At 46.0% G+C, this 26,032-nt stretch overlaps 1 protein-coding gene across 4 annotated transcripts; it reads right to left on the bottom strand.

Moving 5' to 3' along the window:
• Positions 1-703: 703 nt before the first annotated feature.
• LOC117410329 (REST corepressor 1-like) lies at positions 704-25,565 on the bottom strand. 4 transcript variants are annotated; one of them, XM_058988160.1, is made up of 13 exons: positions 25,160-25,565; positions 24,946-25,005; positions 15,209-15,289; positions 9,995-10,047; positions 8,292-8,453; positions 7,868-7,986; positions 7,013-7,166; positions 6,609-6,659; positions 4,167-4,379; positions 3,655-3,732; positions 3,211-3,286; positions 2,853-3,100; positions 704-2,544 (listed from the first exon to the last, which is right to left on the bottom strand). In XM_058988160.1, the coding sequence occupies exons 1-13, from the start codon at positions 25,305-25,307 to the stop codon at positions 2,503-2,505; spliced, it is 1,485 nt and encodes a 494-aa protein (XP_058844143.1). In that variant the 5' UTR covers positions 25,308-25,565; the 3' UTR covers positions 704-2,502. The 4 variants fall into 4 exon arrangements, with proteins under 4 accessions (XP_058844143.1, XP_058844144.1, XP_058844146.1 ...); XM_058988161.1 differs by having other exon boundaries at positions 3,211-3,268; positions 25,160-25,564; XM_058988163.1 differs by having other exon boundaries at positions 7,091-7,166; positions 25,160-25,562.
• Between the last annotated feature and the right edge of the window lie 467 nt (positions 25,566-26,032).

The following is a 26,032-nucleotide window of genomic DNA, read 5'->3' as shown; positions in this document are numbered from 1 at the left end:
CCATTCATCCACACCCTTTACTGCTGGTCCACTGACAGTTCTGCTGGCCCGGACCTCCCCCTTTCCATTCATCCACACCCTTTACTGCTGGTCCACTGACAGTTCTGCTGGACCAGACCTCGGGCCCCTTTCCAGTCATCCACACCCTTTACTGCTGGTCCACTGACAGTTCTGCTGGACCAGACCTCCCCCTTTCCAGTCATCCACACCCTTTACTGCTGGTCCACTGACAGTTCTGCTGGACCAGACCTCCCCCTTTCCAGTCATCCACACCCTTTACTGCTGGTCCACTGGACAGAAAAACACATCAATGTTGTTGCAAAACTAAACTATTCACAACTTAAGTGGTCCTTAAAATGAAGCGTTGGAGTCGTTTCTGAAAACGTGCCTCCCAGGAAGATTGAGCTTTGCCAGTTAATCATCCCCATCTCCCAAACCCCCACCGAGGTTAACGGTGTACACGTGTGCAAGCACAGCTCTCCAATATGGGGCGCAGCTTTACTGCTACACTCCACACATACTGGAACTGGACCTCCAGGTTTCAGAACATTTAATGCCAACTTTCAAGTAACAATGAAGAGCTGAAACTGAAGCCACTGTACACACAATTGAGATTTCAATGAAAAAGTATAAAAACACATTAAGAGGCTACCAAGTAGCCCCCCCCCCCCCACCCCCAATTCAATTGGACTAGAAAAAGGTATACTTTGAACTAGGTTTTGATTACACCATCATATATTTATGCACACAATAAATTACAGAATGCCTGAAAAAACAAACAATCCCCCTTTCCAACATTATACAATTATAGCATTCACATTATTTAATAAAACAGACCTAAAATAAAATGGAATCGTGTCATTACTGTTCCAGTGATAGCCAGAGTTCTGCCAGAACAAGGAGCAGTCTGTATGCTGAGTGGAACCAGCATGGAACTGAGCAGATTAAAAATGATCACACGCACACGCACACGCACACGCACAATTTAAAAAAGGAACAAGAGGAGACTGTGAGCAACTGAGTGTCAGCTGCGAGACCGAGGCAGGAGTGCGATTATACAGCTCGGGACAAAAGTCTAGCATCACCCCCCTATAGAATGAACACATTCTGCTTCACAAGGTGGAATGAAGCCTGCTGAATGATGTGACGGTAACATAGTGAATTACACACCACTTTGTAGTTTTCCCATATATTTTAATTGACAAAAATGGGAAACATTTCGAAATCCAACATGAAACACTGTACTACTCTTATGGCTTCCGGTAGACTTTTGCAATATCACTTTGTAGTTTCCTTGATTACATGATGTTAAATAAAAGATCTACATTGTGTTCACACAGTTATTTTTTAATTATGTCTCAACCCTAAAATTGTAGGCAATACAAAACTTTTGTCCATTGCTGTAAACCCCTCACACACACACCTCAGAGTTGCTAGAAGGTACAGCAGGACAGTACAACAGGCTCCAGGACTATGAAAAGACCTCCACCACCAATATTACACGAGGCTTACACACACACACAGAGGATAGATAGATACAGGGGCTACATAAAGACCTGCTCAATTTTACACAGTGTTGTGTCAGCTGCTGTACTTTAATTTGTTATAAATTAAGTGTGGCTACATTGCCTAACGAGTGAGAAGCCCTGGGATTGGATTGGGTTCCAGGAACAGCCTCATGCACACCCATGATTGGATACTTCTATCTCTGAAAACTAAATATAAACGTTATAATAAAAGTATATGCGATCTAAACAAACTACTCTCAGATCCAGAGCCATGCTGTTGTACTGCCACCACTGCACGAGTTTCACTGCTAAAGCAGTAAGAGCACCCGTCCTGTTCGGATGAGTTTCACTGCTAAAGCAGTAAGAGCACCTGTCCCGTTCGGATGAGTTTCACTGCTAAAGCAGTAACAGCACCCGTCCCGTTCGGATGAGTTTCACTGCTAAAGCAGTAAGAGCACCCGTCCCGTTCGGATGAGTTTCACTGCTAAAGCAGTAAGAGCACCCGGCCCGTTCAGACTGCACCTGTGGGTTAATTACAATAAAATGCCAAGGCCCTGGGGCTTTACCATGTTTTCCTTTCGCCTGCAATGAGGGGCCCCGCCTCAGCCCTAGCTGGCCCCTCGTGTGTCAGCGATTGCTCTGGAAAGCACAGTTAAGTATGTGGTCCCTTCTCCGTTTGGGTCCAGTCGAGGCTGTGCAAGTACAAGGATTCCCCGGGTGTGTGTAGGGAAGCAGCCACTACGACGGCTCCTCAGGGCTTTCAGCAGGAAAGTGAAAGCAGTCCTGACAAGTGAAGCAGAGCGAGGCAGGGGTGTGATGGGGAGGGCGCTGCCCTTTCTGTGTTGCTTTTTGTTTTTTGGTGACAGCTTCATGTCCTGTGGAGACGGCTGGCTGGGTAGATTTGGTGCTACTGTACTGAGACTGCCTAGATTCATACAGCAGTTGAAAAAACAAGATGTTCAGAATTGCTTCTATTAACACCCCCTCATTGACTTCATGATGCGGATGGGTCTCTGACATCAAGAACGGGTGAAACCTGGAAAACACAGCAGGGACATGCATGAGCTGCAACGTGTAAACTATGTATTCCACTGTACAGTATACAGGTGTTCCCCTGTGCCTCTCTCCCACACACTGTGCTGCATTGCTATTGAAGACATGGATGCCACATGCCAGACTCCCCATTTCTACTAAGCAGACTCAGACTCCACAAAGGAAGAGCAGCATCATGCATGCATTAGAATAGTAACTGAGGAGGATTGCAGCAGGGCTTGCATGAAATCCTCCTGCTGGATTGTAACCCGACTCTCCTGTGTTCTGAATTCACTGGGTATGAAGCGCTACCTCCTCCTCCTCGTCCTCCTCCTCGTCCTCCTCCTCCTCCTCCTCTGGTATCTTGGCTCCGGTGCGGTCGGGGGAGGGCTCCCTCTTGCTGCTCTGCTTGTCTCCGTGCTCCGCCTCCCACTCCTGCAGCACCTCGTCCAGGTTGAAGCGCCGCCGGTAATTCACAAAGAAGTTCTTCACCTGCACCACAGACTTGTTACCAATCACGTCCGATATGGCCTGGAAGTCACGGCCATACTTTCGAATTGCTATGAAAAAAAAAAAAACGCATTAAACAAACAATAAAAGGATTTTAATAGAGACAAAACAGGTGTGAGCAGTGCTGCTAAATAAACCCCAGTGTGTGCAACACTCTTACCCTGCACTGCCAGAAGCTGCTCCTCGGTTGTCCAACGAGCATTGAACTTCTGAGTAACCTGAAAGAGAGAGGAGAACTGGAAACAAACCCAGACAATGCCTTGAAGAATTAAACTCCTTGACATATAGCACAGAAACACCATTCAAAAAATCTGAAAAGAATTCAAACAAACTAATACAGGGATGGAAAGCAGACCCCCATTGCACAGCACTTTGATTAAACTCGGTTGAAACAAGGAATGGCTCAGACACACCTAAGCTTGTTACCTATACACTGGGGCTGATCAAGCTTGTAGTAAATGGGTGAAACTGCTGTGTAACAGGAGTCTTGTCCCATCCCTGTATTATGCAGAAATGAACTCTGGGGCTCACATAGCCCCACAACCAGCCTCTTCAAATCCTCATGCCAGTGAAAATTACTGAGGGAGACAGTGAAGGCTCTTACCTCGGGCAGTCTGCACTTATCCAGTCCATCCTCCAGCTTCTCTTTAAGAACACTGTTCGTCTGTTTAATACTCTGGATCTGTAGAAAAACAAGTTTAAAATATTACTGGGGTGGAACTAAAACTAAAAGGGAAAGAGTTTATAGGACTAAGTCCTGTTTTCACAAATCCCGCTTTGCAGATTACTCGCAGAGAGACATCAGTTACACAAGATGTTACATTGGTGGCATCTTTTCATGTTGGCACTGGTGCAGCTTGAAGCAGTGTGCTGGCTGCGTGGTGCGGTGGCCCGTTTGTGAATTTAGAGGAGATCCCACAGAGTGCTGTGGCTGAGGTGTGAAGGGTAAAGCTGTGCAGCATGCATGCAGACAGACAGACAGGGGGAGGGAGGGAGGGAGGAGTGGTGCGGTGCCCCGTTTGTGAATTTGGAGGAGGAGACCCCACAGAGTGCTGTGGCTGAGGTGTGAAGGGTAAAGCTGTGCAGCACGCACACAGACAGACAGGGAGGACTCGCCTGTCGCTTTATTGAAACCAGCTCCATGTCCAGCTGCCGGAGCACATTCACAGCAGACGTGGAGCTGGCAGACATGGCCTGGACGTCAGCCTGGCAGAGGTGCATCCCTTTCGGGGGCTTCTTCTTGGCTCTGTGCTGGTGCTTGCCTGGGGTCGTCTGGGGCTCCTTCTTCACATGGGCAGTCTTCTCAGCCGTGGCACCCTGCTTTAATACCTGGCAAAAAAACAACCAACACTGAGTGTCCCACACCGAACGAGTTCAACCACTCTAAGACATGGAAGCTGCCTCTGATCGTTTCAAATGTAATCTGAACCTTACAGGTCTCTGTCATACGCAGAGATTGACATTCAATTATTACACATCAGCACAAATCCAACCTTAACCGTGTGAATATACCCTCGAGCATACAGTAGAATTGGTGCTGTGCAGTTTTATTACCTGCATCATGATTGAATTAGAACGACATGCCCGGGGTCAGTTTGACAGTAGGCAGGATCAGACTGGTGATGCAGTCTATTGAAAGTCCCAATACACATTGTTCTAGTGCTTGTGTCACCTGACTGCTTTCATTCACAATGTACCAGACGGGAGGGGTTCACATGTGAAAGTGTGCAATAACCTCTTGGAATTTTTTTATATTTTTTTCAATACTACATGGCTAAAAATATGCAGAAGTTCAGTAGTTGGAGAACTGTAAACAAAGCACCACAAAAAGATAAAGTGAAAGCTAAGCGCGCTCTTTATGAGCTTGTGATACCTCTGGGGTTCAGCCTACAGCTACACTGACCCACAATGTATTTCCTATTTCCCCATGCAGCTGCGTATCAAATAAGACAGTATGCCGTCTTCATGCACAAACCTAAAAAACACAGCCCCATCTCTCGGCATCGCACCCATATTGAGTTCACAGATACATGAAGCATTTCTACAGCTCTGCAAAGATGAAGTCGGCTCCTCACATGGCTTCAGATGCAAGGCTTTGGCAGAGCAGCGGCAGGTTCTTTGAAAGAGTTGCATGAAGACCACAATATAGTAGCTGTATCAGGTCAAGAGAGACAGGGCTGGCATTGCAACCAGACCAACAGTAAACTCTTAGTACCTGCAGTCCAGGCAAGCAACCAGACCAACAGTAAACTCTTAGTACCTGCTGTCCAGGCAAGCAACCAGACCAACAGTAAACTCTTAGTACCTGCTGTCCAGGCAGGCAACATGAACTCCAGTAACATGTTTATCTTAACAGAAGTGAAAATGAAAGATTCTTTAGCATTCCCTAGAGAGGCCTCTAGCATTGATGACAGGAAGCACAGCTCTGTTTCTGGATCTGAAGATTCAGTGCCTTCTCTCCTAATGTAGAGACCGCGAGAGGCCTCTAGCATTGATGACAGGAAGCACAGCTCTGTTTCTGGATCTGAAGATTCAGTGCCTTCTCTCCTAATGTAGAGACCGCGAGAGGCCTCTAGCATTGATGACAGGAAGCACAGCTCTGTTTCTGGATCTGAAGATTCAGTGCCTTCTCTCCTAATGTAGAGACCGCGAGAGGCCTCTAGCATTGATGACAGGAAGCACAGCTCTGTTTCTGGATCTGAAGATTCAGTGCCTTCTCTCCTAATGTAGAGACCGCGAGAGGCCTCTAGCATTGATGACAGGAAGCACAGCTCTGTTTCTGGATCTGAAGATTCAATGCCTTCTCTCCTAATGTAGAGACCACGAGAGGCCTCTAGCATTGATGACAGGAAGCACAGCTCTGTTTCTGGATCTGAAGATTCAGTGCCTTCTCTCCTAATGTAGAGACCGCGAGAGGCCTCTAGCATTGATGACAGGAAGCACAGCTCTGTTTCTGGATCTGAAGATTCAATGCCTTCTCTCCTAATGTAGAGACCACGAGAGGCCTCTAGCATTGATGACAGGAAGCACAGCTCTGTTTCTGGATCTGAAGATTCAGTGCCTTCTCTCCTAATGTAGAGACCGCGAGAGGCCTCTAGCATTGATGACAGGAAGCACAGCTCTGTTTCTGGATCTGAAGATTCAGTGCCTTCTCTCCTAATGTAGAGACCACGAGAGGCCTCTAGCATTGATGACAGGAAGCACAGCTCTGTTTCTGGATCTGAAGAGCAACACACTTAAACTATCCAGCAAGGGATTTCTAAGATCACAGCCACAATTTGGTTGCAAAATGTGAAACAAAAAATATTTTTAAAAAAATCTAACAGAAGTTTCCATCTTTACGATGGCACAGCAGGAGAGGTAGAGAATTAGTAAGCTTGACAGCGTCTTTGTCAGTCTAATTAATGATGCAATGATTTGTGCAGTGAGTGTGCAGCATGCACATGTCCGGTCTCACGCATGTGTCTTGAAGACATCAGGTAAACATCGCTATCACTCCTTGCATTTGTTACAATTACAGAGACACACACAGAAATAGCAGAATTAAAATGGCAATACCTTATTAATGACCACTGGCTTCGTTTCCTGCTTTTCCTGACCAGTAGCGCTCTGTAAATGACAAACAGAACCTGTGAAACCACTGGGGAAACACTAGGGAAGCAGGTCAGCTGCCTCAGCTGAGGCAAGTCACATGGCAACCAATCTACTGGCAGCGAACAGCTTGGCAATGAAGCTGTACTTCAGACCCTTGCAGTCCAATGGAGGGCTGCACCTGCCAGAAAAGGGTAGCTTTTTCTTTTTTAAAAAAAAAAAAAAAAAAAAAAAGGCAGTGAGGTTTTCAAATATGTAATTAGGGTGTTTTTGCTGATAATTTAGACAAAGATTAACACCTTTTTTGCTAAACATACTTAAGAATGAATCAAGCATCAGGGAGTTACTTAAATAGATCTAGTTTAACAAACCTTGCTGGCAGCTGAAAATAAGCATTTCAAGTGCAGGGATCTGATCATGTGGCTTGAACACTGATCCTTAAAGACTACCTCTGTTTTGTTTTCCTTGTTTGCATCAATCACAGCATCACTCGAGTTATTCACGTTTTCTTCCATTTCTTCTTCACTGAAACAGTAAATCATTCAAATTATTGAGTAAACGATATGCCTGAACTGCACATTAACACATGAAAAATAAATACAAATCTGAGAATGGAGCTAGAGAGAGACCTGGGGGAAAAAAACACCCACCATAACTATCCTATAACAGCAGTAAAACAGGCCTTCAGTTAAGCAGCAGCCTCCCCTCTCACCAATCGAGCACTGAGTGCCCCCCTCTCACCTCTCTTCAAATCGAGCACTGAGCGGCCCCCCCTCTCACCTCTCTTCAAATCGAGCACTGAGCAGCCCCCCCTCTCACCTCTCTTCAAATCGAGCACTGAGCGGCCCCCCCTCTCACCTCTCTTCAAATCGAGCACTGAGCAGCCCCCCCTCTCACCTCTCTTCAAATCGAGCACTGAGCGGCCCCCCCTCTCACCTCTCTTCAATCGAGCACTTAGCGCTCCCCCCTCACCTCTCTTCAATCGAGCACTGAGTGCCCCCCCCCTCACCTCTCTTCAAATCGAGCACTGAGCGGCCCCTCCTCTCACCTCTCTTCAATCGAGCACTGAGTGCCCCCCCTCTCACCTCTCTTCAATTGAGCGCCCCCCCCCTCACCTCTCTTCAATCGAGCACTGAGTGCCCCCCCTCTCACCTCTCTTCAAATCGAGCACCGAGCGCCCCCCCCTCACCTCTCTTCAATCGAGCACTGAGCGCCCCCCCCCTCACCTCTCTTCGCGGTCCCGTTTCTGTTTGCGAGCGTGGCGGTCCATCACGCTGGTCTTGGTCCGGGTCTTTTTCCAGGAGTAGTAGAATTTGACAAGACTGGCGATGGATTTATCAGGCAGCTAAAAAACAGGATGCACAATCTCACCTTTGCGGTTGTGGGACGCACAATAAAATAAATACATTTGAAAAGAGTGCACCAGACATTTCACTACTCAGACACAAGAACAAAAATGACTAGCAAGAACATGCCAGCTTATCAAGTCATGCTGTTCTACTGAAAATAGAACCATTTCAGAGTTTGGGAAATGGTGGCTCTTCCAACTAAGCAATCTGCATTTTAGTAATACTTTCTGAATGCAAAACAAGACAGGATGTGAATTCCTAAACACAGCCCTGCTTTCTTCCGCTTCCTCCACCTTCTTACCATCTGCTGGATCCTGTGAAAGGTCTTCCCGTGAAAGCTGAAGCCCTGCTCGAACAGCACCTTGTCCTCCACGGTCCACTCGTCCGGGAAGGGGGTGAAGTTGGGCAGGTCGGCCAGGGACTTCTCAATGTTGTGCTTGTGCCAGAAGAGCATTCCCAGGGCCTGCGGGGGGGGGGGGGGCAGGAGTTTAATGCAGGGGTGTAGGGAGATTTCACCGAAAAATAAAACGGGACACGTGGGTTGTGTGTCTGAGCCTTTGTGTGCACACTTTGCTGAGGATGTGTGGCTTCCAGGTGCTTCACATTTCCTAAATGAAAATCAAATGGATATAGGGAAGCCTCGACTTAGACGAATGGGCCACTTAGAAGAACAAAGTTAGCGTATGATATCTCAGCGCGCGGTTCCAATGTGACAAATACAAACCGAGCCATGCAAACTCTCCTGGGCTTCCCCTGCAATGTTTTAGAGCAAGTCTTTGCTAATTCCGAAGCAGTGCAGACAAGTAGCAGTCACTCATGTGATCAAGACTTTTCCAGAGTTTTCATGCAAATTCAACAGTCATAGGATTTCTTTCGAAATGATGCCTTGTCAGTTATGGGAGAGCATTGAATGACTTGAATCCCCCAATGCTGCTGCAGCAGAACCAGAATCTGAACGAGGGGGAAACCCCCCCCCCCCCCAAATACACATACTGATGAGCAAGATCTCTGCAAAACGGGTCAATCAGACTAAAGATATTCTCACAAGCAAATCGAATGTGTTCTGTGTGAAAGCGTAAACCTGTTCTGATCTGACAGCAGCAAGATCAACGGGGCAACTGAGACTGAAAGCACGAGTGGGTGCCGTGTGCAGAGAGAGCAGCACAAGGGCAGAGAAAGGAGGCAGAGTTCAGTCTGCATGGGGCCGCACAGGAACAACTATTACTGATTCAAATCAAACCAGTCACAATGACCATTCTGAAAGGTAGGCCCTGCCCCTCCTGGTCTTTGTTCCAACCCTGTCCTAAATTGTTTAACTAAACCAATTAAACCTCCATCCAGACCTTGAAATGGTGCATTATATCATTTGACCTGTTAAACCCTCCAGGACTGTGATTGGACCCCCGTTTCACTGTTTGTACCAAAGAGAATCAATAAGACAATCAATATCTATTCCTTTCCAACATTCTGGGTTTCAGTAAAAAAATAAGAAATAATTCAGGGCATGGGATCAGGGCTCTGCATTGCGATTTCTAACTACTGGCCCCTTGGGCCACTCAGGTAGTGTTTTTACTGGCCCGGATGTAATTTCAACTGGCCCAATGGTATCCATCGGGGCATCTTTTCACACTGCAGTCAAGGCAGACATACACCTGCTATCTTTTCACACTGCAGTCAAGGCAGACATACACCTGCTATCTTGTGAACTATGACTGTGAGACTAGATAGGAGGCAAAGCAAATGTTGAATTCCCAGCAAAAACACGGTTTTATCTGCAAGTCCGGCAGACCAGGCAGAGCATGACCCACTTCACGGTCATCATCAGCCACTCCACTCCACATTTTATTATCCAGAAATTCTTTATCAGAATGAATTTCCTGAATCGGATGTGCACAATACTATATACAACATGCAGGAAGCGGCCTGTGGCGCATCACAACTAGTAGCCACACTGTGATCTGTACTGGCCCTGGGCCGCAGTTAACGTCAAACTCTGGCTATTACCTGCTCCATGTTGTAGCCATGCTTCTCTTTGGCAATCACAATATATTCATCCACTGCAATAAAGAGAGAGACACACAAATTAGGAAGAAAAGGAGGCCTGCCCCTCACCCCCCTTTAAACAAAGTATATGGAAGAGTTTCAGGGACCAACCCGTTCAGGGAATGAGCAGCAGAGGAAGCAACACATTCAAGAGATGGTTTTATTTTTCCACCTCGTTCTGGGAACAATGCCTTCAGTAACACAAAGGCATGGTAACAGGAGGGAGACGCAGGTTATTTGCTGAAGTAATCATACAACTAAATAATAGAATACATTTCAGAATTGCATTTCAAGTTCACTGAAATCATCATGTCATCTCCAAACTAGGAAGATGGAAGAAAAAAAAAAAACACACCCACTACATGCAGAGGTTTAAAAAACACAGCCTGGGCCGAGTCCACATGGGAGAGCAGCGCAGCGTTCTGGGATCGATCCCGTGGGAGAGCAGCGCAGTGTTCTGGGATCGATCCCGTGGGAGAGCAGCGCAGTGTTCTGGGATCGATCCCGTGGGAGAGCAGCGCAGTGTTCTGGGATCGATCCCGTGGGAGAGCAGCGCAGCGTTCTGGGATCGATCCCGTGGGAGAGCAGCGCAGCGTTCTGGGATCGATCCCGTGGGAGAGCAGCGCAGTGTTCTGGGATCGATCCCGTGGGAGAGCAGCGCAGTGTTCTGGGATCGATCCCGTGGCAGAGCAGTGCAGCGTTCTGGGATCGATCCCGTAGGAGAGCACTTGCAGTTTGTTGATTTTGATTCTTTAGTGGTTAACAGAACTGAGTTTTCTTGATGCTAAATATAAGTGTTTCTAGTAAACGGACAGTACTGTAAATAGCTTCTGACTGTTTCATTGATAGTGAAAAACAAAACTGCACTGTCATTGTATCCACAGATACAGGCTGGTCTTCTACAGTAGAGAGAGTCAGGTAAAAGGACACAAACTCAACTTAAGAAAACAAAGATATCTAGGTGTCTTTGTTCTCTACAGCACACTGAAGCAATGCTCAAACCTGCATCCATTACTACAGCACAATGACTAGAGCTTCGAAAAGTATGTTAGGGTGGCCCATTTCACAAAGCAAAGCTGAAATCGTGCTGTTAAATCCAGTACACAGTGGTTTCATCTGTTATTACACAAGGTCTAGAATGCATTGCAGATCACAGCTCATCTATTATGACACAAGGTCTAAAATGCATTGCAGCAGATCATATACATTGAAAATTGACAATGTCCTTTTGCTTTTAGTCAGATTTCCTGTTTTTAAACTAGAAATCTAGATGTTGCTATTTCTGTGCTGTGTAATTCAATGTGCACAGTTCAGTAAACAAACACAGCAAGGAGCTCTGCAGTCCAATCTCTTTAAATGTGAAGGTGCAGATTCAAGCCGCTGGTTTTCAAGGGCGGCGCTACATTCTTACAATAAAACTGAGGCTGCAGTAAGATGATGACATTGCTTCACAGCAAGTCCACACTGTACTGCAGTGGACAATAACTCACAGCAAGTCCACACTGTACTGCTGGCATTAACTCATTGTTACCGTACCAGGACGTGGGGCAGCACTGGTACACGTCCCTGTGCTTTCCCTGCTCCCTCGAGGGTAGCTGCAGCACCCTGCTTTACTGGAAACACGCTTTCAAAACGACACACAGAATTCCCTGCCACTGCTCTTCCTGGATCAAGCCCATGACTGTGAGAAGTCCCCTCGTCAGTCACAAGATAACGTTACAATGTGTCTGCTTTTAAAATAGTTCAGAACAGAGGAGATCCCCTTTTCCACGGCTGCATATATTCTTACTGAGCTATTGTGAGACTGGAGTACAGGCATGCATTGCAGTATCAGTGGCAGCAGGAGGACGGATTCGCTGGAGTTGTTCAGGGAAACAAAGGAGAGCCAGCAAGGCGTGTTCACCTGAACACAGTGTTGTAAACCGCTGCACGCACACACCTCATACTGAACTATCTGATAAAAGACAGAGTTCATGGCATTATAAAATCAAGATAGTTCTCTGTTCATCATGGAGGGTCCCCATTATCTGAACGAGGACCCTAACAAACACACAGCTAGGGTGGTCTTTACAGAACAGGGATGGAAATAAGACTTCTCTTGCATAGCAGTGTCACCCATTCCAGGCTTTACTACGAGCTGGATTAGCACCAGTGTGTTGGCAACAAGCTCAGGTGTACTGAATGGATCAAACTGCTCTGCAACGGAAGTCTTATTTCCATCCCTGAATAAGCAAAAACCTTTATTTGAAGATTAAAAAGAAAGTCTAAAGAAGTTGGCCAACCCATTGAAATATCTGACACAGCCAAAAATGACTTACGAAATATAAAAAAAAACATGCAGACAGAAATGATCTATTAATATTAAGAAAATTCAAGTAAGAATCCCCACATGGAGCACAAATCAATTGCAGAGGGTTAGAGCGTGCGTGAAGGAGGAATCGAGGACGTGTCAATTGCAGAGGGTTAGAGCGTGCGTGAAGGAGGAATCGAGGACGTGTCAATTGCAGAGGGTTAGAGCGTGCGTGAAGGAGGAATCGAGGACGTGTCAATTGCAGAGGGTTAGAGCGTGCGTGAAGGAGGAATCGAGGACGTGTCAATTGCAGAGGGTTAGAGCGTGCGTGAAGGAGGAATCGAGGACGTGTCAATTGCAGAGGGTTAGAGCGTGTGTGAAGGAGGAATCGAGGACGTGTCATTTGCAGAGGGTTAGAGCGTGCGTGAAGGAGGAATCGAGGATGTGTCATTTCTGAACCAGCAGTGTGCGATTCTGAAACGTCAAGCCTTGCTCATATTACAGTGAGACTGGTTTCACACTGTGCTTGCTGACGGACACCTGGAGATGTGAGGTTTCAGAGGAGGATGCAGAGGGGACAGCACCATGCCCCCTGACAGCACAGTGTGTCTCACAGCCCCAATCACAGGGCCAGCAGCAAACAGGCAGGGCACTGGACAGGGGTCCTGACAATCTGGGACAAAACCTGTCCATTAAAAGGCACAGAACACTTTGCCCTTAGAGGCATAATCTCAGGAGGGCAGCATGGATCAGAGGTATCTGCAGTACTTCACTTGGCAATGTTCTTGCTGTAATGTTAAACTCTAAAGTGCACCAGCGCAGTCACAACTACTGCAGCTCCTGTACTTTTGTTTTTGCAATACTATACACAGTGTGCAAAATGCAAATATACCAGGAAGCACGTGCTTTACACCGAGGTAGAGGTAGAATGCTACAGCAGCTAGCTGCACAAGGCAAAGTCAGGTTCACTCCAGGCTAATATCTGACATGCAAAACCAAACATTCCTCTGCCAGTTACAGAACAAAATGAGGGATTCAGCAGAGGTCAATTTAATAGAAAACATTCTCTTACAAATCTGGATTACTAAAACAATTTAAAACAAAAACAGTAACAAAAGGAGATCATGAAATAAAAAAATAAAAGATGAAACTATGAAATGTAAGTGGAGTCATACCCAAGACAGCTACTGTACATCCCAACCCTGCACCGACCCGATAAACCCAAGACAGCTACTGTACATCCCAACCCTGCACCCACCCGACAAACCCAAGACAGCTACTGTACATCCCAACCCTGTCCCGACCCGATAAACCCAAGACAGCTACTGTACATCCCAACCCTGCCCCCACCCGATAAACCCAAGACAGCTACTGTACATCCCAACCCTGCCCCCACCCGACAAACCCAAGACAGCTACTGTACATCCCAACCCTGCCCCCACCCGACAAACCCAAGACAGCTACTGTACATCCCAACCCTGCACCGACCCGATAAACCCAAGACAGCTACTGTACATCCCAACCCTGCCCCGACCCGATGAACCCAAGACAGCTACTGTACATCCCAACCCTGCCCTCACCCGATAAACCCAAGACAGCTACTGTACATCCCAACCCTGCACCGACCCGATAAACCCAAGACAGCTACTCTTTGTAACATGGGTGTTCTCATTAATTTCAGAATATTCTTTAGTTGAATTGGCATGTTGAATAGGACACACAGTGATGCATTAATGCACGTTCTTCAGTAGTTAAGGTGTTCTGTATATATCTACGGGCAGCAGTGTGGAGTAGTGGTCAGGGCTCTGGACTCATGACCGGAGGGTCGTGGGTTCAATCCCCGGTGGGGACACTGCTGCTGTACCCTTGAGCAAGGTACTTTACCTAGATTGCTCCAGTAAAAACCCAACTGTATAAATGGGTAATTGTATGTAAAAATAATGTGATATCTTGTAACAATTGTAAGTCGCCCTGGATAAGGGCGTCAGCTAAGAAATAAATAATAATAATAATAATAATAATAATAATAATAATAATAATAATAATAATAATAATAATAATAATCTACTGTAATCCATTTTAACAGCAGTTTTTTGTTCAAGCAGATCTGCCCTCCTGTGGACATTCATGGTATTGGCTCCTAAAGCAGGGTTTTTACTAGCGTAGGTTATTTCCAATGACATCCAATCGCAATGAGAAAAACACAACATCCATAGAGATAGGCTCCTGTTTCTTCAAAGTGTTCTGTAACCCTAAACTCAGTCGGCTCAGCTGCTTCTGCATCCTTTGTAGCTGCAGTTTGTCATGAGGTGAACACTCTGAGCTTTTCAACACGACAGTCCCAATGAGAATTGCAATGTATGGCTGCCCCCTAGTGGCTACTCTGAGATCACAAAAAACTATTCTGCATTTTTTCAGCCATTTCCAGTACTGTAAACCGTGACGTAGTTTCAGGAATATTTAAAGTTGTTTAAATAAACAACAATAAAATAAATAAAAACAGTAAGGTGTTGAAACTTCAAAACGAGTAATAGAAGACAAGCATCATTTAAAATGCACACTTTTTTTTTTTTAATATTCCAGATCATGTTCCGTGTTGTCCACGACTTCTCCAATCTTCATACTATAGCAGTTTTAACCCACAGGATTTTACACAGCAAGAAGAAAGTTTCTTTAAAAACAGGGCAGTTTGTGGTACATATCAACATTACAGGAGGCTTGAAGTTCTCAGTGAAGTGTTCAAAGAAAGATCTTAATCCACGCGGATAAATAAATGAACACAGAAGAGTGCTTTCCAAACCGCTGTGCAACCCTACATGTGGCAGCCTGTAAAGAGAAAAGGTGATCCGAGATTCACGCAGTAAAGAAAGGGATCGCGGACTTACGCTTCGCTTCCGAGACGGTCCGATTCGGAGACCACACCAGCATGCCCAAGTTCTCCCTCTCCTGGCAGCTCTTTGCAACTTCTGTCAAAACAGAAAGAAAAAGCAAAAGGATTAGGTTTCAGTGGCAGTACACGTGTGTGTGTGCGTGTGCGTGTACGTGTGCGTGTGACCAAAAGAACTGCATGAAAACAACCGGCTCAACAGCAAAAAACTGGAACCCCATGAGAAGGCAAAGGAGCCAAGCTTGTTCACTTCCAGGAGCCTGTTCTCAAAGCTGCTCACTAGCAGAACCGGCCCTCTCCCTCATGAAACTGGAGGGAATCGCTCCGATAGCGTTGACTCAATAAGACCGGGATGGGGGGGGGGGGGGGGCAGACTAAACATTAGTCATGGAGAATGTGGAGGCAGGGCTGTTTGTTTTGGGTACAGACTCACCCCCCTCCCATATCCACACATACCCCTGACACATGTGGAGGAGGCGCAGTACAGTGGAGGGGGTCCAACTCATTGTATCCCAAATTAAAACTGTCTTTATGCCAGCTTTGCCCTTGCAGCCTGTGTGCCAGCTTAGATTCTAAATCCTCCAGGCACGATTCTACAGCATGGAATTCATTTTTAGATTCTATAAAACGACGGGCTTGTGCCTGAAAAAAAAAAAAAGGAAAGACAAAACAGAGCAGGCGCTTGACATAATCAGAGGGGAGCTCTGAGCCGAGCTGCTGGAGGACGAACCGTCTGAAATGTTTGCAACCCCAGAGCCACAGCCATCATTCCCATAAACACGCAGCGAGCACAACGCTCTGAGCAGCACCTTGGATTCAAGAGGAAAAAGCACAGTTACACGCTGCTCTCCTGCAGCAAGAAAGACCGGCTTCCACTGTGTGTAAAAGGGAAAGAGTATTCCCATGTGTCTCACTATCGTACGATAGAACTTGTCACTCTACACACAATCAGTACAGAGGGGCTGTTCTGCAGCGCTGAAACCCAGGGCTGGGCAGGACTAGTGTGGGTTTCTAACCGAGTACTACTCTGAAGTCTGGAACTGGCAAATCAATCAACTGGCCTTCCAGCTTTCTGAACCCCTCTACTGTGCAGGTTTGTTCCAAAGCACATGATTCTAGGTTTTGTTTTACAAGCCTTGAATGAATAATACCCCCAGTTTTAAACCCACCAAATGGCAGAATTGAACTACTGCCAGTATCAACTGCAGATCATCATTTCAATAAAGATGCACATCGCTCATTTGATTTGGGGACCCGCAGCACACATTCATCTTGTGTAATCTTCATTCTCAGAGTGCCACAATGCATTAGCACTTCAATGCATTCACTTGTCCTGAACCCGAGACAGCAGAAATGCTCATTCACAGCATGACCCCGAGCACAGTTCTGACCAGGTGAAGTCATGACTATCGGGCTCACGCTGTACTCTACTAGTCTACACATCTCATGCAACAAAGGTAGCACTGCTGTCAATGGTCAAAGATACAAAGAAACAGCCCACTGGGATTGAGCCGGGAGACTAAATCTCTTTACTGGGGGGCCCAGAAGCAAACTGGATCAAAACAGGTGCAGCCTAGGATAGAGTCAAGCCTACATTTTAATAAAATCACACCCACAGCCTACGGGTGGTACTAAATCTAAATCAAATCTGAAGTGGTCTTCATTTCATAAAACAGTATTTAAACAGGTACATGCTGTGTCCATGCATTTAACTAAAGCAGCCTCTTAAACTGCAGGCATCGTGGCTCCCCGGGGGCTCTGGGAGAATGAGCAAGCGCTGGGAGTGCCGGGGGAGGCGAGCTCACAGAGAGGAGCCGCGCCTCAGCCTTTGGGACAGTCCAGCTCATTAGCAGCTTGGGAACGTTCAATGCTTAGGTAGGTCCGGCTGTTTAAATTAAAAAACAGGCTACTGGCTTTACAGCTGGAAAGGAGGCTGACCTTCAAATTCCAAAAGGGCTTGTATTACAGACTCTGTATAGAGAACTGGATTCTCAGAAAGGTTCCTATGCAGAATGGCTTTTTCTACAGTGGCCCTGAAGTCCAAAACACCAACAAAAACACAAATACAAAAATAATAAAAACAAATGCAAATTGAAAAACACAAATGCAAAAACATGAACAGAAATACACCATATCAATTCTAAACACACAGAAATACAATGTATCAATTCTAACACAGAGAAATACAATGTATCAATTCTAAACACACAGAAATACACTGTATCAATTCTAACACAGAGAAATACACTGTATCAATTCTAACAGAGAAATACTCTGCATCAATTCTAACACACAGAAATACACTGTATCAATTCTAACACACAGAAATACACTGTATCAATTCTAACAGAGAAATACACTGTATCAATTCTAAACACACAGAAATACACTGTATCAGTTCTAACAGAGAAATACACTGTATCAATTCTAACAGAGAAATACACTGTATCAATTCTAACAGAGAAATACACTGTATCAATTCTAACACACAGAAATACACTGTATCAATTCTAACACACAGAAATATACCACAGCAAACCAGGTTACTAAAGTTTCTAAACAGCTCCAACTTCTCCAGAAACAGGTGGAGACGATGCTGGGGTATCTGGGGGAGCAGCCCCAAAACGACTTCCCTTGTGTTGAGGGCTTTTTTGTATTTGTGTTTTTCAATTTGCATAGTGTTATTTTGATTTGCATTTGTGTTTTTCGGTTTGTATTTATGCTCAGGGCCACCATATTCCTCTCACACCCGCACCATGATGAAGTGCCACACACACACACACACACCATGATGAAGTGCCACACACACACACACACACACACACACCATGATGAAGTGCCACACACACACACACACACACACACACACACACACCATGATGAAGTGCCACACACACACACACCATGATGAAGTGCCACACACACACACACACCATGATGAAGTGCCACACACACACACACACACACACACCATGATGAAGTGCCACACACACACACACACCATGATGAAGTGCCACACACACACACACACACACACACCATGATGAAGTGCCACACACACACACACACACACACACACACACACACCATGATGAAGTGCCACACACACACACACCCACACACACACCATGATGAAGTGCCACACACACACACACACCATGATGAAGTGCCACACACACACACACCATGATGAAGTGCCACACACACACCATGATGAAGTGCCACACACACACACACACCATGATGAAGTGCCACACACACACACACACACCATGATGAAGTGCCACACACACACACACCCACACACACACCATGATGAAGTGCCACACACACACACACACCATGATGAAGTGCCACACACACACACACACACACACACACCATGATGAAGTGCCACACACACACACACACACACACACACACACACCATGATGAAGTGCCACACACACACACACACACCATGATGAAGTGCCACACACACACACACACACACCATGATGAAGTGCCACACACACACACACACACACACACACACACCATGATGAAGTGCCACATACACCCACACACACCATGATGAAGTGCCACACACACACACACACACACACACACCATGATGAAGTGCCACACACACACACACACCATGATGAAGTGCCACACACACACACCATGATGAAGTGCCACACACACACACACACACACACACACAATGATGAAGTGCCACACACACACACACACACACACACACACACACACACACCATGATGAAGTGCCACACACACACACACACACCATGATGAAGTGCCACACACACACACACACCATGATGAAGTGCCACACACACACACACACACAATGATGAAGTGCCACACACACACACACACCATGATGAAGTGCCACACACACACACACACACACCATGATGAAGTGCCACACACACACACACACACCATGATGAAGTGCCACACACACACACACACACACACACCATGATGAAGTGCCACACACACACCATGATGAAGTGCCACACACACACACCACACACACACCATGATGAAGTGCCACACACACACACACACACACACACACACACAATGATGAAGTGCCACACACACACACACACACACACACACCCACACACACCATGATGAAGTGCCACACACACACACACACACCATGATGAAGTGCCACACACACACACACACACACCATGATGAAGTGCCACACACACACACACACACACAATGATGAAGTGCCACACACACACACACACCATGATGAAGTGCCACACACACACACACACACACACACACACACACACACACACAGTGCAACGCATCTTTGTCTCAGTTTCCTGGTTCTTTCTCCACAGTCAGCAGATTCTACAACTGACCTCTTTCACTGCCATTCCCAGCAGACCTCCTGATCGGACAGCTGGAGCCTCCCTGTGCTGGCACTGCAGTGGTACAGCACAGACAGACCAGGCTTTGAGACACGCACGCACGCACGCACGCACGCACACACACACACACACACCAACCGATGGCTTCTCACATGTCAACAGTCTTGATTTTGCACTAAACATTTAGCATGCTCTCCAAGCCTCTTCTAAACACTGCAAAAAAAATATATTTTTAAACAAATATTTTTAACCTTTCAGGTTCTGTGCGATTCTTCCACAATTATGAGTACCTGCTGTATGAGCGTGCAATGTTTGTTACGTTCCTGTTATTATTAATAGGACCATCCTTCAGCTGAAATGTCAGTACCGTGCAGTGTAACCCCAGTGAGCTCTGCTACAGTTCAGAGTGGAGCCGTCCCCACTGAAATGTCCCCCCTGAACTGTCCTCTCCTGCTTTTCACTGCAGCCCGTCCCCACTGAAATGTCCTCTCCTGATCTTCACTGCAGCCCGTCCCCCCTGAACTGTCCTCTCCTGATTTTCACTGCAGCCCGTCCCCACTGAACTGTCCTCTCCTGATCTTCACTGCAGCCCGTCCCCACCGAGCACTCGAGGGAGCGACAGGTCCGGAGCGACCCACAATGAGAGCCGTCTCTACAGCACTCGAGGGAGCGACAGGTCCGGAGTGACCCACAATGAGAGTCGTGTCTACAGCACTCGAGGGAGCGACAGGTCCAGAGTGACCCACAGTGAGAGCCGTCTCTACAGCACTTGGGGGAGCAACAGGTCTGGAGGCGCGTGATGAACCACAGTGTGCAGGTAACAAGCTCAGGTGTGTCCCGTGTTTATCCTGGTGACGATTGCTTTGGTTTTATTTGGTTTCTGTACATTCCAATAGGAACATCAGTGCAGTGGGTTTAGATAATAGAACTGTAAAGACACCGATGGCTCCTCCCTGCCTCCCAGCAGTTTCATGTTACAAAACCATGCCTGGCAACACTATGCTTGGCATGTGTCCTAAGGTTCACACCCATTGCTCTCAGGAGATAGTCAGACGTGTTTGACTCCATATAGGCAAGAAAGAGGAAACAGATACAATATAACTTTGGCTATGATCAAGCTACAGTTTTGAGCAAGCTGGATATAAAAGATAGGGTTAAGCTTCATGGGTTTGGACAGCTGGCTGCTTCCACTGAGGCCAGACTGGAGATGTGTCAAACCCAGCAGGATAAAGCTGATAACCTGCCCTTCAGATTCCTGTTTCTAATGAGTTTTCTTCACACTATGGGGGAATGGGAGGTGGCCCTTTTCTTCATGCAGGTGTGGAAGGACAGGAGTGCCCAGTGCTCCCAGTCCAACAGGAGGAGCCTGTAGAGGTGTGGACCAGCACGAAGGACAAGACCGCCGAATATCTGCAAAATGAAACTGTCAAACTTGGTTTGAAACCCGCGAGGACCCGCCCCCTCAAAGTGAGAAACTCACATCTTTTAACTTCCTCATTGCAAAACCAGGATGTCATCCACCAAGTGTCAAAATATCCGAGGAGAGTTACCATAGCAACTAAACCCACAGCCGGTCCATCCAGAACTTTTCTTCTTCCAATAAAGATCTGTTACCAGCCTAGATCTCCCCTCAACCCCCACTGACACTTCACTGAATGAAACTCCATTTCCCTTTCTGTGGTTGAAGTATCAGCAATGCCACGCCACATGCACGGCTCCCTGCGCACTGCTCCTCTGTGTGTCCCTTTAAACAAGCGCAATGAACCGCAGCTCAGCAAGCACTTCCACCAGCGCCGTGCACCTTATCAAGGAACCGGGAGACAGAGGGGCAGTGTTGAGAACCAGCAGCAATCTTAATGGCACAGATCATCACCCTTCATCAGAATGGAAATATCTGGCCTTTCTGCACGCATCCCGACACATCCTGCTTAATGATTCCTGGAAGCAGCACTACTCCCTCTGAAAGCCACGTCCGCCTCCATTACTGCAAACTGCTGTTCGTCACCCGCAATCGTCTCAAACAGCGTTCTACTCCTGAAGCTGCCACTGTTTTAACACACGCTGCAGGATCACACTGCACAGGTGAGCGAGCCCCTTGAAAATGAGAGGCTGATGAGAGCACACCAAACACTGCCAGACAATAACATCTTCACAATGTTGAGAACTGTCTACCGCTTGCTTTGATCACTGCGGTATGAATTGTATATCCAGAACAAAAAAGGGGTGCAAGTATTAAGAATCTGCTTGGGTGCAAATGAAAGCAGTTGAGCAATTACAACAATGAAGTATCTGGAATATCAATTGCAAATCACTTTGAAGGAACTGGAATTGAAGGAACTGGAATTGAGGGAAATGGAATTGAGGGAAATGGAATTGAAGGAAATGGAACTGGAATTGAAGGAAATGGAACTGGAATTGAAGGAAATGGAACTGGAATTGAAGGAAATGGAATTGAGGGAAATGGAACTGGAATTGAAGGAAATGGAACTGGAATTGAAGGAAATGGAACTGGAATTGAAGGACAGGAATTGACCCCAGTCCTACTTGGGTGCCACACAGTAGAACAATTGTTTTGCACATGCAGTTTACTTTAAATCCAGTAAGCTCGGGACCCTGCTAAAAGCACTTTACCCCCTTGCAGGATCAAAGCTAGGTGGTTAGAGGACTGCTAGCATGTACCTGTATCGTGACTGGCTTTAGTAACACATAAAAATGAATCATCAGTGACAAGACAGGCCATCTAAACCAATCAGATTCCTTATCATCTCAAGTACACTTTGTAAATGCATAGAGCATTCACCAATCAATCAATCAATCAATCAATCGTTTATTTTATATAGCGCCTTTCATAGTGGACCACCATCACAAAGCTCTTTACAAGATAGTGAGGAACAATGCATAATACATTAAATACAAACAGTAAATCCATCACACAGATCAAACACAAAGCATTGTGCCAGAGCCCAGGGTGCTGTGATCAACGTGGAGGTGAATACAGAAGCACTGTGTGGACCTGGAACAGGTACTGTAGCACTCACCAGCCACAACACCTCTGTGCACAGCACATTATTTATATAGAGAGAGCACCGACTGCTACTAGAGTGGAGCAACAGGGACTCGGGTACAAAAGAAAGTACATGTCACACACACACACACACACAGAGACACACACACAGAGACACACACACACCGAGACACCCCCCACACACACACACAGACACACACACACACACAGAGAGACACACACACACCACACACACAGAGACACACGCACCCCACACACGCACATGAACGCACACATACTCATGCACACACACACACAATACAGTCGTGTGCAAATGTAGTACAACACCAAGATTTGTCATGTATCTCCTTTACCTACCTGCATGAAAACCTCTGGGTGTGACCATTTTCATTTGTTGTCAGTAATCAGTGATATAGAAACAACAGGCACTCGTGTGAATGTTAGACCGCTCTGTGCTTTCATTTGGCATCTTAAAACAACTTCTGAAAAGTCTCCTGCATTTTACAATTTGTGGCTGTGTTCCTTTTCCTATTTATTGTCAAATGAACTGCATGTGTGTGTTGTCCTATTAAAGCAATCAATTAAATGAACAATAACCAATGTCTATTTTTACAGTTTCCCAAGATTTTCAGTGGCAGTGGTTTGACTTCATATGCACAACAAATCAAACCCGAGGCAATAGGGAGCTCCAGTGGATTTGCACACTATTCTGTGTGTGTGGATATTAATATCGGCTCAAGTTACATTACGCCATGTTTGAGTTCTCAAACTGCTACTCTTTCACACATTTGCGATGGCAAGATAACACAAAACCGGCACACGCACACGCACAAGCACAAGCACAGTCCCTGTACTAGTACAGTACTATCAAACAACTTGTAATCACACACATACGTCGCAATTTAACCAATCAGATTATTAGAATTGGTTATAGTATGGCATATCAGAATACATCATTTCAATCCGTCGAAATCTTTCTTTAAGCTTAGCGGGGTTCCTTCCTACTGGGTTCTGTAAACGTCACAAGTTACATTTTGCACCTTTTAAATTTGGAAGCAAGATAGAGCGTTTGAGAGCTACAGACACACCGTCTTATCCACAACAAAAGGCATCTGCCCAAGTCAAAAAATCAGAATATTATTGAGAACAAGACCGATGTGAGTTTAATTCTAGTCTTAAAACTAGAATACTCGGTATTTTCAGAAAAAAAACAGACTCCTAAAGCCATGTGTTCGGTCAGGCGTAGAGACGATATTTACACAGAGACTTCGTAACCGACACAACAATCACGACTGATATTATATTTACAAATAAATTATGCCACAAACGCGTTCGCACGCGTCTCGCCATCACCAGCAGAGGCTCCCTTGATTTTGCCATAGGCCTAACTTATTTTAAAGGAACAACATTGTACAGAGAGATCGATCTGTGACGGAGATACTGTCGTTTGTCGTGTTGGTATTTATGTAGTAAAATGCAAATGTGCTTCTTGTCGATTCTGAGCCAAAGTGTTTATTAAACACGTCTACGTTGCTTTACAAGTGTTCCCGAATATACCCCAGTCCCTGCTCTCTGCTGACAAAACCTAAAGCAGACTCGCACGGAATATGTGCTCGTCTTCTGAACTCATTCGGTGTACTGTGCTGTAATTGATCGTGCTGGCAGACTGTGTGCCACTCGTGTGCCGATCGAAACAAGCGCACAATCGATGGGTGCATATACAGCTTCAGGACTTCTTGTTATTGCAGAGTTCATGGCATATTAACAGATTCCGGGTTTCACGTCGTTAGCCCAAGTCTTTGTTGAATGTGAAACTATACAACCACACCTGATCAAAGAAAGGAATTGGGAAGCCAGGACCGTCTCGATTCGGTAACTAAATAAACACACACACAGCAAAAAGCAGAGCGCACAAACGGCAGCTAGTGATTACCGAGCTGGTGGAATTAGCGATCAGGATTTCTTTATTTAAATCGAAAAAAGGCACGTTTGCAAAACACGTTTTGCTAGTGCCGTTCCTGCATTGAACAGTAGGGCGAGCACATCAAAGTTGAGCATTCCCTTTCGTATTATTAATATTATTAACAACAATTATTTAACGTGAACATTGTCGCGTTTTTGTTACCATATATCGGTCATAATGAACCTGGTTATGTTATTTTTAATGTTAAAACGACATCGTTTCGCATTGGATGACAATATTACCAGCACAGTTTGAGGCTACCCACGTTCACAGGACTTATTCTTTTAACATGCGATTTCTGTTGAAGTAATAATAATAATAATAATAATAATATTAATAATAACTTACCGGCGTCGTAATCTGGGACCACTGCTTGGTACTGCGCTCCGACTCGCATTCCTCCGCCACCTGAGTAAATAACGCAGAGTTGTGAGACGACAAGAAAAGTTGTGCGAGTCGAGGCTACCCAGCAGCAGCAGCAGCAGCGCCGAGCCTGTGCTGATAATAATAATAATAATAATAATAATAATAATAATAATAATAATAATAATAATATACCCACCGTGCTCCTCATCGCTGGAGCAGGATCCGCAGCTCCCTTCCTCCCACGAGTTACTGCTGTTCCCATTCGCCGCGAAACTTTTAGCATTGCTATTAGATGCGCTGTTCCGTCCTCTTCTTTTCCCGGACACTTCTAACATTGCAGGCATTGTTATTATGATTTAAATGTTAAATAAATCTAGGCTCTATACATATAAATCCAGTTCCCTTTTTTTTAAGATGCTGATATTTATCACACGCGCGTAGGCACTCTTTCGATGCAGGTTTCATACAGCCATCCCCACAGTTGGTATTTTGTCTAAATTGTCTGCGTTGAAGAGACTTGAACTCCCAGCCTCGTCACACAATCCGAGGGCTCCGCGCACACACCGCTCCGCCACTAAATGCAGCCAGCCAGTCAATCAACCTAACCCGACTCGTCCTTTCAGACCCGCCCTTGCCCGCTCTCCATTGGCTACCTTCTCATTTTTTGTCACCTGTAGCCGCTCTCATTGGTTTTCTCATGTGTCACAGAGCCGGCTTCCGTTGTTGGTAGGCGTCCCGACATCGCCGGTACGTGAGGCTGGAGGGGGGAGAGCGGCTCTCCCTCGTCTCGTACAGTGGGAGTCTCTGTACGTGTGCGTGTACGTGTGCGTGTGCGTGTGCGTGTGCGCCCAGGCCAGCGTCCGTGTTTAACATGCTCAACTTGAGACTCTGAAAAACGACTCACCTCTTATTCCTTATTTTGAAATGTCTGTAGATTTCTTAACCACACCATAAACATCCCAAAGCAGTATAGCTTATTCATGTGTGAGATGGATATTAAAATGAAGAAAAAAAAACATGCGCCTAAGTTTGTTTAGTTCATCACAAATAACGTCTCCATTATTGACCA

This window comes from Acipenser ruthenus, chromosome 15 (assembly GCF_902713425.1).
Source record: "Acipenser ruthenus chromosome 15, fAciRut3.2 maternal haplotype, whole genome shotgun sequence".
Classification (NCBI taxonomy): domain Eukaryota; kingdom Metazoa; phylum Chordata; class Actinopteri; order Acipenseriformes; family Acipenseridae; genus Acipenser; species Acipenser ruthenus.
Note: the sequence above shows the minus strand (reverse complement) of the source record. Positions and strands in the feature narration are given on the sequence as shown.

Bases quoted from the DNA above. Each gene is read 5' to 3' on its own strand.
- LOC117410329 (XM_058988160.1), bottom strand. From the start codon at position 25,307: ATGCCTGCAATGTTAGAAGTGTCCGGGAAAAGAAGAGGACGGAACAGC. The intron at 25,006-25,159 runs GTGGGTATATTA...TTATTTACTCAG, and splicing joins CTCCAGCGATGAGGAGCACG to GTGGCGGAGGAATGCGAGTC. The intron at 2,545-2,852 runs GTAGCGCTTCAT...TGTGTTTTCCAG, and splicing joins AGGAGGACGAGGAGGAGGAG to GTTTCACCCGTTCTTGATGT.